General features: G+C 43.7%; 1 protein-coding gene across 8 annotated transcripts in view; it reads right to left on the bottom strand.

Moving 5' to 3' along the window:
- PACS2 (phosphofurin acidic cluster sorting protein 2) overlaps positions 1-12,907 on the bottom strand; it is an 83,507-nt gene that overhangs the window by 23,298 nt on the left and 47,302 nt on the right. For 3 of the 8 annotated variants that reach the window (XM_080623796.1, XM_080623801.1, XM_080623803.1), the window contains exons 10-18: positions 12,453-12,543; positions 11,547-11,624; positions 10,676-10,797; positions 9,796-9,931; positions 9,026-9,130; positions 7,380-7,486; positions 6,511-6,665; positions 3,002-3,112; positions 805-913 (exon numbers count right to left, since the gene is read on the bottom strand). In XM_080623796.1, coding sequence (XP_080479922.1) covers positions 805-913; positions 3,002-3,112; positions 6,511-6,665; positions 7,380-7,486; positions 9,026-9,130; positions 9,796-9,931; positions 10,676-10,797; positions 11,547-11,624; positions 12,453-12,543 — 1,014 coding nt within the window. The remainder of the gene's footprint in view (positions 1-804; positions 914-3,001; positions 3,113-6,510; positions 6,666-7,379; positions 7,487-9,025; positions 9,131-9,795; positions 9,932-10,675; positions 10,798-11,546; positions 11,625-12,452; positions 12,544-12,907) is intronic. The other 5 variants (XM_080623799.1, XM_080623797.1, XM_080623798.1 and 2 more) reach the window with 5 other exon arrangements.

Below are 12,907 nucleotides of genomic sequence, written 5' to 3' on the forward strand. Positions count from 1 at the left end.
AGCTATAGCATGGGAAGGGTAGTAACTAACAATTAACAGCATCCATGTCTCACAGGAGACTGCTAGTTCTTAAATGATTGCTAGTCCTTTGTCCTGCTCTCAGAAATAATTGGGATGTAAATTGGAGTCTATTATTCTCATCTGTGCCTCAGAAACAATGCATCTCTGCTCTTCAGACAATTACTCTTCTTCCTGGACCACAGCCACATGAGGCTCTACATTCTTCTGAAACCTTGTTTTCAGACCCCAATCCTCCCTCCTAAGGATGTTTATCCCTTAAGAGAAGTTGAAATAAAATCTGGTGAATGTCAGCCCTCCCCAGTAGGAACCCTTGTAGTCTGCAACTGACAATCAACACAGAATTTGTCTCTCCTGTGAGAAGCTCTGCTATTTACACTCTAAAAAGAATGTGTTTCAGTTCCCTCAACACCAATGTAAAAAGGCCAGATCTCATGGAAGATACTTCAGGTGAGAATGCACAGTCCAGTCTTACTCACCCAGCATCTCTGTGGTAAGAGATCTCTGGAACCTAAGCAGATATAATCTGTCCATTCCCCCATCGTGCCTCGTCCTCACTTCCCCAAACCTCTCATGTCTTCAAAAAAGTCACTGCACTTAAAATAACTACACTGCTGTAGATTCACTGTTATCTAAATGGGACATACCACTGGGTGCAGGCTACGGTAAGGCTCCTAAGGTGTTTGCAGTTTGGAGTGACTTTAAGATCGCTGGCATACAAGATGAGAAAAACACTTTGCTTTCAACCTGATGTTCACTCTGGAGAGTATTACATTGGTGACATACCTTTTCTGCTTGTATGTCAGCATTGCTTCAGCAATAGGCAACTGGTGTGCACAATTTGCCCCTGCTATATACTGCGTTATCCGGGAGACAACATCAGGTGTTTCTTGAACTGCAATAGAACAAAGACAGAAAGTAATTTAAGTGACTTCTCAGACCATCACCAGCACTGTCTTCCATTTGCTCAGCCAGCATTTCAACTTCATCTTCCAAAGGAAGCTCTGCAGTCTACCCCAGAGCATGGTAGTCTGACCAAAAGCAAATATCCTACAACAGCATCAAGGTAAAAACATTAGGAAGGCACACTGGATTCACAGATATCTGTACACATCATTATTGACTGAAGTATTATGGTTATTTTATATTTGTGAAAGGGGTTGGTTTTTTTTTTTTTTGGAAAGCGCGTACCTGCCCAGAGTCAGTTTTAGACTTTTTGCACCTTGACTGTAGGTATCTGCTGAAGAACATGCCTAGCCATCTCTTCCCGGGCCTTGGTGAGCTGCTCTGCTCACACCAGTATTTGAGTTACCTGATTTCCTAATGAACTCACAGCCTTGCTGAGTTAACTGGAAAGACTGAGAGCCATACAAGGGTAGGAAGAGCACAAAAATCACATGTGTAGCAGCAAGTATGCTTCAGATCTGTGGGACTGTGTTTAAATCTAGTTGACAGGAAGACATTTTCTAAATGCCTTCCATATTTCTTTAGTTTCAAGCAAAGAGCCACAACTGTGAGATCAAGGGAATGCAAGTGAATATTACCAGGCACATATCACTACCGTACCTTAATGGACATTTTAACTCAAACTCTTTGAATTTGAACAGTGAACTGTGAAGGATTAGGATTCTTCACCATATCAACATATGCCATCACAGTGTTTAAGTGCAGTTCTCGCTGCACAGATGAAAATGAAGAACCTGAAAGGTCTGGACTACACAAAAATGAGGCTGAATTTTCCTCATAGCAGTCAGGCAAATAAATAAGGGCTACAGCATACAACCAACTAAGGAACAGATATGGCTCTCAAGCTGGATTTGTACAGCTAATGAAGTATTCCTAACCCAGACACAAAAAATAAGTCTATATTGACATCTGTCTGCATTTCCAAGTGCAGCACGGAATGAAAAGAAACCAGTTCCAGAAATCTGTTCCTCTACAAGCTTAGAATCAAAGAAAAGCGTAGGTTAGATGGCATACCAGGAGACCTCTAGTCCAGCATCTTGCTTCAAGCAAGGCTAAAACTTCACCTTTATAACAGGCTGCCCAAGGACTTCTCCAGCCAAGTTCCCATTTGCTGGAAAAAGCTCTGAACAATCACCTGTGAAGAGGTCTCTCTTGCCTCCTCTATGGCTAGAGGACTTCTAAGAGCATCCTGGGAGATCCAGGCACTTGGCAATTCCAACAGGAGAACCACACTACAACCTGCCCACCCTCCTGGTGATCCAAAATCTCCAAAGCTGTTTCCTCCTAGTGAAATTTCTGTATGGGATATGCTGCCACAAGGGTATCACTCCTCAGTCAAGTCTCAAGCCTTCATGTAGACCTAAATGTCAGATACAAATCTTCCTTTCTCCTGTTTCTTTCTGTCCTTGAAGGAATGGATGGAAAAACTGTAAGCATTAATACTTTTAATTAATACTAGTAAATTAGTACATTAACACTGTGAGGCTTTATCCTGGCTTAGAACAGACTCAGATAAGAACAGGAACTTGTTGATCTGGCCTAGGGCAGCTCTCATTTCTTACAACACTGGTGAAGGATAAAATTATGTTTTAATAAGAAAGATCCTGCCAGCAGACTTCAGAAATGTCAAGGTCATCCTCATACACAACTAATAGGAGATAATCTTCCAAGAGCTTCCAGTTTTCCAAACCTTTCAGGCTAGACAGTTTGCAAAAGGCCAAAGAAAGCAATGTACTGAACTTGGTAATGAGACCTCCACATCAAAAAACAAACCTGAGGTAGGTAAAACCAGCATGATTCAGGGGCAACTAGTGCCTCTGGGAGCCAACAACTATTTACAAACCACCACATGAAGGACATACAAAGGTCAGCATCTGAAAAGGGAATGTGGTGGAGAGGGGACAAAAGAGGAACAAAAACCTTTGTCTGCTTCCTCTTGTATTTACTTGACATTTGCTGAAATTACTCATTCAAGCCTTTCATCCCACACAGGCCACACACAGACACATGGTCTTACCAGTGGTCTGTGCTTCAAGTTTGTTGAACAGATCTCTCCAGGCTAGATCTTGGAAGAAGTTGTTGTATCTATAATCTACAGACCCCAGGTATTTGGCCACTGGATGAGAGCCTGAGAAAGAAAGGAAAACATGACAGCTGTTCTTCCCAGCCCCAAACATTGTGTTCTTTTATCTGTAAGGAATTAAATTCTAAAATCAAAACTACACTAGACACCCCAGAAACAAATTTCTTCCATAATAACCAAGTAATTTAGTCCAGCTTATCTTTACAAGAGCACGCAAATAAACTTCCCAGCAGAGAGACTGCTTCAACACCACTGATATCTTTCAGTGACATCTCCCTCTTTCTCCTGCCAAATTAAATTTTAAAAAGCCAAAGAAAAGAGAACTGGGAAACTGCAGAGGAAATAAATGATCTGGAAGACATGGATGCCCTATGGCTCTCCATCTCAGCCTCTCAGCTTTGCAAGGGGCTTTCCCAGCAGCCCTTCCTGACCACAGCCTGCAATGCAGCCAGGGCACCTCTGCAAAAGGAGTCAGGCCCCTTCCTCCAAACACCATTTGCATACCACAGCTGTTTTACAACACCTCCATGCACCATCTGCACACCACATCTATTATACAATTCCAAGAAGAGGCAATTGTCTCCAACCAGGAAAAACAACCCAGGGAGGCTTGTTTAATTGGTGGAGAAGGGTTGAAAGTTTAATAAATAGGTTAGAATTCAAAATAGGAAGCGGAGTGCAAGGATTAGAGTCCCTCAGTGAATGCTGGCATTTGCATCAGGTCCCTGCTTGCTCTAGCTAAGCCTTATGGCTCCCTCTATGAACATGAAAAGACTTCCTTGCATGAAGCTTGTGTCCTCAGCCTCCAGCATGCAGCCCTGGATGGAAATCTGACTTTATACTTATATTGAGCAGTACAGGGAAGGCATTTAAGTGCCAAACTCTGCCTTGGGAGATGGTAAAAATTTCCCACCTGCAGGTTAGGCCACACATGTCCCCAGACCATATAACCCGCTCTTGAACTACCCCCTCCAGTCTTTTCAATACATGAGAAGAGTTGTGCTTTCCAGTCTCCACAATTCAGTCACACTCAGCATAAGTCCTGTACATTTACAATCACCCATGAAGTAGCCTCAGGGTTCCTACCAATCATCTCATTTTTACCCTTCCTGTATACGAAGTTCCCACATCAAGCCACACTTCCAGGGACTTCCAGTTGAATCATCAGCTGGTAACTGGTAACCTGACAGCTCCTTTCAAGAAGACCCAGTTGCTTAACTGTACTCACCACCCTCCAAGTAAAGCTCATTGTGGAAAAACCCCAGCTCTCTTTGCAGTGCTCCAGAATAGGGCTAATTTCCAGACTTCCAGGAAAGGTTCACGAAGAAGGTGTCTCTGAACTTTCCTCGATGTCATTAGAGACTGTGGTCTAAGTTCTTTCCTGGACCCCACTGATCATGGCTACTTTCAGACCCATCATTTCTTTTTCAGTGGAGTTTTAAACAGTGCACGTGGAACAGCTCTGCACCATGCACTGCAAAAGCCTTTCCATATGCTGGGAAGACACATTGCATGTGGCAGATGAAGTTGGAAGCACATACTGACCACGTGCTTGGAGACTTCAAGGTCCCCAAGAAGTTCTATCCTTGGGGGCTAACTAAAATGCTGAAAAAACCCCAAACGACCAAAATTATCCCCTACCTTTTATTTTATTTGCCCCTTTTCAGTTGTTCATACGCTGGTTTGGACATCAAAAGAGTCCTTTAGCCATAGAATCAGAAGTGGAGTGAATCTCCCAGTATGGATGCTTACAGACACTGAGCATTTCTCACTGTTAATAAAATACTTTGCAGTGTGTAGTTGTGAACTAAGCACGTAACACCACCTTAGGAAAAACTCTGCCATTCCTACTTTGAAGATGCTGCTAACAGTAGGAAGTCTGTTCCCTTTAGACATTTCTGGCACAGTCACTATTCTGTCTTTGGTGCTTTTTTTAATTGTCAGAAAAGACAGGTTGCTCCTCAATCATTTTTATGAACTGCCAGAAAGCTGGCCAGAAATAAGCACTTGGTCCAACCAGGAAATACTGCAGACTTCTATGAAAAGGTCCTGTTAGAGAAGTTTCTATATTTAGAGTACACTTAAAAAGCATTCACCATTCTGAAGCAGTTCCCTTAACAATGTGCTTTGGTAATTTTCTTTTTTTTTTTTTAATTCCAAAAGCAAGTTTTAAGTTCTAAAAAAACAACACAAAAGACACAATAGCTACATCTTGTATTTCACTTTCAAAGAGAGAATATTTTCAGACCATTAAAGACTGCAGGACAGAAAACTCTTCTTCTGAGGCCAGGAGACAGCACGCAAGGACCAAAACCCTTGGCCAAACAGACTCTCATTCAAAGCACGTTTAACCTTGCAGAAATATTATTTTATTTTTACCCCCTAAGGGGCTCTCTTTTCTCTTCCTGCCAACCACTCTGGAAACTAAATGCCTTCCTTTCTGAAGGATTCAGCTCTCTTCCTCTGCATTTTTCATTTGACTTCTGCAAATCAACAGCCTAACCGTGCTGTTCGTGGTGCCTGGCAGCAGCTTCTCACTCCTATAGCAATTGCCATGAGCTGGTCACAAACCTAGAAGACTTGGAAAATACTGAGAAAAAGTGCTTTTCAAACACCATCACCCAAGTCCCTCATTCACAGAATCAAGCCTCGGACTAGACTGGCTTCTGACATGGTGCCCTTACACCACCAACACTGCTCAGATACCCCTGCTGACAAGCATCAGTGACTGCCTGCCTTCCCAGGCCTCACTGTTACAACATTCCTCACATTTCTAACTACTACAAGACCCCTAACATTATCATCAGTCCACTCAGCTTCCCCCAACACACACAGTCCAAGCTGAGTTAACTTTCCAGCCAGGCAGGCTTGTTGACAGCTGGAAAGACAGAGATAAAGCACTGGAAAACTGAAGGAAAAACCTGAGGAGAACAGCACATAAAGGAAAGGTGAAAAGATACATGTAATTTGAATAATTTAATCTCTCAGCAGTTTCACAGCCTTTAAAAATTTTCAAACCCCCTTCCCTCCATAAACATTTATTGTGTCAGCCTCAGAGAAGCCAGAACAGTTATTGCTCTGGGAAGCACAGTGCCCAATGAACTTAAGATTTCAGCCAGAGAAAAACCTTCTACAATGTTACTCTGTGCATTCATTGTACTGTGATTAAAAGATACATAGGAGCCTCCCTTTATGGGAGAAGTATTCAACCCCTTGCTTCAAACAAAATGCTCACAAGCAGACTTTAGCATCAAGAAAGTAAAGATGGAATTCATGCATGCAAACGCAGCAACACATGCATTACACAATACTATGACAGCACGATGTTTGCCTCATTTAACAGCTATATACCAAGATAAAGCTTCTACAAAGGCTTTTCCTGAGGGAACATATCCCATTTAACCCATTCATCTTTCTAAGAAGAAAAATTGATCCTTATTTACCTAGAGGGATGATCAAAAATCTCATGTAGCCAAGCCAGTCTGGGGTTTTGTGAGACAGCTGCTCTACAAAGAGCCTCAATACAGCACTGAGGTAATTCTGGGCTCCGGCCACTGCAATTTTAATTGGGTTTGGAGGCTGCGAATTGCAGTTACAGCTAGACAGAAAAAGAGGAAACATTCATAATTGTGCTTCCAACCAGACATTTCAGAACAAGTAAACAAACTTGTTTAATAGCAACTACAGCAGAAGAGCAGAATACACAAAGCAGTATCACCAGTGATTATCAGCAGCTTCAAACATTATTAATAAAATGCAACATTGTTCAATACTTTCTTAATTGTCCTCCTTGTTGGTCCTTCTTTCACATGTTTGGATTATCTAAAGGGCTGGACTCAACTGTCTAGGTTAGAATGTACTTACTGCAACTAACTGCTGTGTCAGAGAACATACTTAGGTACCTACAGCCCTTAGTAGGTATCTAGGGAATACCTTAAGGAACTAATCTGGGAATTACCACGGAGGTGTGTGGGAAGAACTATTTTAAAACCTACCTATTAGCTTTGTATGCTTTACTGCTTATTAGATCTGACCCATGAGGCAGCCTCCAAAGCACAACCTTTTAAAATCACTGGTGTCGATGACAGAAATGTACCTTCACACACATGGCAGAATGGCAACTGTGCAGGGCTGGCGAGTGCTGAAGAGTCACACAACTGTGACTTGAGGAGAGTAGACTGGGGAGAAGTATTGGAAGGAAGAAGTATTTCACAGCTACTGGGAGGAGAACTCCCTGGGCACTGGGGCACAGGAGCCGAGGGGCTTTTAGAGCTGAGATTCAACAAACCACACAAGCAAAGTGGAAACTTACTATCTTTGTATCCTGGAGACAATAGTGCTGAAAGCTGCCTGAATATCCGCTGAAGAGCATGTGCAGACCACTGGCAAGGTATGCTTTTGCAAGACATCTGACAGATACTGAGGAAAGAGCAGAACATTTTGTAGTCTTTTTTTGCTACAGCTTGTCACAAGAAGAAAATCTGCCTCTCCTAGCCTCCTAGGTATTCTCACACCCAAGCATGGGCACCTTCACCATGTCCAATTTGTAAGTCATATGGCTATTTCTCAAATACCTCATCTTTGTGAATCAGCCAACGGAAAGCTCTTCCTCTAGAAAAATTGAAACATTGCACTTTCTTGACAAACACTAACACTATATCCAAAACACAGCAATGACAACTATATAACAGCAATAGCTTGTGGCTGCAGGGAGCACGACAGCAACAGGTCATTCACCTAGCAGACAGCACTGCGTAAGAGCAGATGCTGTCTACTCGTCTACTTCTGGAACTGCAGTTGCATTTCTCTCTGATTTCGAAAGGATTTAAACAAATGCCATGTTCTGGCTACCTTCAGGCACTAGAAAGGGAAAAGTTCTACCAACACATGCATTCCTCATGAGACTGTTTCCTTTCTATGCAGCTAATGGCAAACAACGCAAACAAGTTAACACAGACCTCAGGTATATATGGACATAATATTGATGAAACTCAGCAATTACCTCAAGCCTTCAAATTCTACACCACTAATCTGTACACTCCAGCCAATGCTACCTTCATGTCCTCTGGTACTGCAAGCGCAAGCTGCTAGAATTACTGGAAGATGACCTACAATGACTGATGCCCGTCTCCAGAAAGCATTTCTCTACCTTCCAAGTACAGAGAAACAAGAACCAGGAGCTCAGCTGGTATTTTTGCTCCCTCAAACATTGAGACCCTAGTTCTTTTAGAAGCAGAAAGCCAAACCGGACAACGTAACTCTATGAGCCTGGCATAAATTCTACAGGCCACAGTCACCCTGCACACATTTATTGGTCCTCTTCCATGTATATCTTATTGCTTTCCCAGACTAAGCTTCCAAAAGGAGCAAAACTCGTTCCAAACCTGTAACAAACCACCCCATGTTGACAGCAGAAGAAAGGACTGCTCAGGGTCCTCCTTATACAACTATCACTCAGCCAGAAAAAACAGGGTGACACACCTGCAGCCAGGAACCACAAGCCTGTGCACAAGGCAACACAGAGCTGATCTGAAATATTTCCTCCTGTGTTTGCCACCTGTGCCTAGAAATCTCAGCCTAAACCACAGGTCAGTCATCCCTGCTTCCTTTGTCCCAGACTACCACAGTTGAGAAGTAGGCTCTTGAGTGCAAAGGTCTAGCCATTCCCAGTGTGCTGCTATCCAGAAAGAACAGCATTTCATGGAAGAGAAAAAAAACCAACTCTGTTGGAAGACTCAGGTGGTAAAGCTTTACAAGATCCACAGCATCTCCTGGTGAAATGAAATACAATCTGTAGGCACTGAACACTTAGTATGCTGCCAGCCCCCATGCACCACCACTGCTCTTCCAACCAAGCAGCAGAACCTACTTGGTTAGTGGTAGAGCTCAAGGCCTGTCCATTCCTGAGGAGGAAGAGTGAAGGAGAACTGTGCTTCAGGTAACATCTTGTGCATTTACCTGGCCTTGCCAGTCAGAAGTATTGACAAGAATAATGTTTTCTGGCAGCTGGTCATCGGAAACCAGGATGTGATTTAGTTGGTCATACACCGTTTTCCTGGGGATCTGGAAATAAAGACACAGAGAAGAGAACAGTAGGAGACATCAGCTCTAATCATCAAGCCACCAGCTCGAGCCCTTGCAGTTCGTAAGAGGTGGCTGTGCATGGCCAGCTCCCCTGCAGGCCCCTTTATTAGCCACCTTGGTTTCATTGGCCATTACTCTTTCTGCCATTCACTTTTACTTACATCACTTCATATCAACAGCAGCAAAAGGAATTTTGGATTCATAGAAGCTAGGAACAATCTCCTTCAAGAAGGGGATTAAGTGTGTGCCACAGCTAACAAAAGAATGACACATATGCTCTGCACAAGTCAGCCCCCTTTTGAAATCCCTAGCAATGTGCCTTATTTCAAAGGAGTCATTCCTCAACACAGCCCTGTTAATTTCTCATCATAACAATCTGCTCCAGTGCTTTCAGTTTATGGTGGGCTGACAAAGCAATAAGCTGGCAAAACGCAGCAGACTGAATTGTCATGGTTTAAGCTGAACCCAGGACAACATGTAAGGTACAATATCAGCCAAGACAAATACCCTCTTTCCTGCAGCTGCAGGGCCCAGATCTTTTCCAGCAGGGATTGCACTTGGGCCAGAAGGAAAGGAACCACAAGAGACAGTTGGAGAAGAGGAAAAACTATGAGTAGCTGGAGAGACAGCAATCTTTTTCACACCTGTAAGTGGTGCCGCGTGTCTGGAGAGCGTTCATTGTCCAGACTGTTTGCTCTCTCGTTCTGTGGCCTCACGGGCTGCCTCTCTTTCAGAGATGTACTCCTTCCCCGACGCCCAGTCTGCTTCCCTTCAGACCTGCTAGAGAGATGTGCTTGCATTCCAGACCTGGCTTGTATGGTGTATACATCCCCAAAATCCCAGATCACCCAGTCTAGCAACCTCAACAACGTGTGGGGAGGCATTAGGGAATCATGCACATAGACCTGAGTTAGCTTAAGATCTATCTGCTAATTCTGCCTCTGATAGTGCAGAGCACAGAGTACAGCTACAAAGCCTTATCCCAGGAGTCCCAGGCAGACTTCCACAGTCCATGCTAAGACCCACACTGCCACCCTGCTATTGCTACACAAGTATAACAGGGTGCAGCCAAGCAAATAGCAGTCACACACCCAAAAGCAGCACAGAAATACTTCTTCAAAAGAGCATCTATCTGTTTGCATATAACTGGAGAAACTACATGGTGGGGTTGCTGAAGCCCATATTTACTACCCAGTTTGGGAAAGTTCAATAGGACATAAGTTAGACTTGACAACCACCCTTAAGGTAAAAATCTGCATCAGACATTGACTTAGCAGCTCCAGAGTTTCACAAAAACTTCCTTGGACATGGAGTAGGTAAAACAAAGGAAACATGAGCAACCTCAGAGCAATGCTGCCCTTCAGGTTTCTGAGCATTCATTTATAAAGTGCTCAAGATCCATCACTTAAGTGCTTCAACACAAGGAGGGTATCCTTGCAGTCAATGGCTTAAGGCCATCATGAACAAATGTTAGCAATGAGTTGCAGCCCTGCAAGCAGGTGCAGTGCTGTGTCACCGCTCTACCTGGTGGATGGGATAATGAGGGACTCCGTCTTGGTGATCTTCCCGCTGGGTGGGAGCTTCTCAACAAACACATCTGGTGTGGGAAGTTCAGCTTCGGGGACCTCAGCTTGCTGGTTAGGCTCCTGCAAAAACGCAGGGGACCAATTCATCAGCAACAAACCCTCCCCTCCGTCTCACTACCACAAGGGCTAGCAGGAGGCACACCAGCTTAGCTCTGTCTGGGGCACATTCAGCCTTCCTCTTCCAGACATGCTACTCACTGCCAAAGGGAGAAGCCAATACTGGCTATCTAGGGCTCCCCGTTCTCAGCTCTGCCTCACAAGTGAGATGGACGTAGAAAAAGTGCCTAGATACGCTATGTGAAATAGGCACTCTTTGAGCTCAAAGCTAGAGACATGTCTTCTCATGAAATGCAGATTAATTCAGTTTACCCAAATGAATTAGCAGAGGGAGAAATGTTACAAACTGCATACCCACAGTAGAGCAACTTGAGCTTTGCAATTTTTATCCCAGGATCAGCTCAATTTCTGCCAATTCAGCTTTAAGTAATACTTGTCTGATAAAATGAGTATTTTTCAGGACAATGCACATGCTCAGTAGCATACTTCGGGGCAGCCTTACTCAAACCAAGAGAAAGGCTGTTTCAACAGAAGGCCACGTACAGCATTTCAGTTTCAAAAAACTGAAAGACAAGAACCTCCAACAACTAAGGTCAGGAGAAGAGCTGAGCATAATCTTCACTGCAGCTAACATTACTAAGTTGTGTTGCATATGCAACTATATAGACAGACTGACACACGGCATAGAATGCAGTTCACAGCTGACACCCAAACTGTCAGGAGTTACATTAACAAGTGTCTTTTCAACTTACATAAGAGACAGTGTCAGAAATACTGTCGCCTGCATGTTTGGTTCCAAGACTCTTTGTCTTTTCAGGCACTTCTATCTGCTTGAGAGGAGAAAAATCATTAGGAGGCATGGCACCAGCACAGCTTTCAGCCATGCTCTCTGGATCAGGCTGTTAAAAAGACACACTTCTCTGTGCAAACACTGCACAGCTCTGCTGGATGACCAGGAGTGCTTCCTGGTCACACCAGGAACAAACACATCCGTGTGGGATGGGCAAAGCAGCAGCTGATACACAGTAGAGGTAAGGAAGTGCCCTGGAATAAGACTGATATTCTATGAGCCTAACATGCCCATCCATGAGGAGATGGAAAAGAGGCTGAGCTGCCCTCAGCGTTTGCTCCCAGCCAGCATGAAAAGAACCCCAACAGCAGGAAGGTAAACCCTTCTCCAACAGTGTCAAGGAGTACCTAAAGCTCCCAGGCAACATCTCCCATCCTGGCAGTCACTTCAATTACATGTGAAACAGGAGCTATTCATACTGCTAGCAAGTATTCAATACATAACCTAAAGAAGTCCCCCTTGAGTTAATACAATTACTGCATAAAACAGAGCCACAAACAAACAAAACAAAAACCACTACCAAAACCAAACCCCCCAAACCCCCACAACATTAAAAAACCCTCAAATAAAAACAAAAGACCCACAACAACAAAACCACAATAAAAAAAAAAAAAAAAAACCAAACCAAAAACCCCCAAACCCCAAACACGCCCCCCCCCCATGTTTTCTTAGCAGAAAATTCATATCTCTGCATTCAAGTCTTTGAAGGAAGTCAGAGAGGGTGCTTTAATTTACACATGCAAATAGAGAACAGTGCAAGTCTGCTGTATTACCTGCAGATAGATAACCTTCAAGAAACATGACTTACAGGACTTGATGGCTCTCTCTGGCTCCTGATGCTGTGGATGCTACCAATTTCTGTCTGAGAGCTGGAGTGTGACAGTCCTTCAAAATAAGGTCTGAATACAGAAAGAAAAAACAGTTTCTTATTATCAAAACTAACAAGAGAAAGTCCACCACATTCACAGCAAAGCAATGTGACTGTTCCCAGGGTGTCTCACTGCTCCGCAGTGGTTCCAGTAAAATTTATAGGCTATTTCTGAAAGGATAGGGAGGTCTCCAGGACAGCAAGAGAAGCCAGAAAGTCCAGGGACCTCTGCCTAGCCCTGACACTAACTGGTAAGACTTCCATCTAATGGATCCAGCGTGTCACTTGTCACACAGCACATCATATTTATAAAGCCCTTCCTAGGAATACTTGCATGCCCCCAGACTACACACCAAACAGCAGGAAATCCACAGTGGGCACGCAGGTCCAGCTTT

This window comes from Psittacula echo, assembly GCF_963264785.1.
Source record: "Psittacula echo genome assembly, chromosome: 7".
NCBI lineage: Eukaryota > Metazoa > Chordata > Aves > Psittaciformes > Psittacidae > Psittacula > Psittacula echo.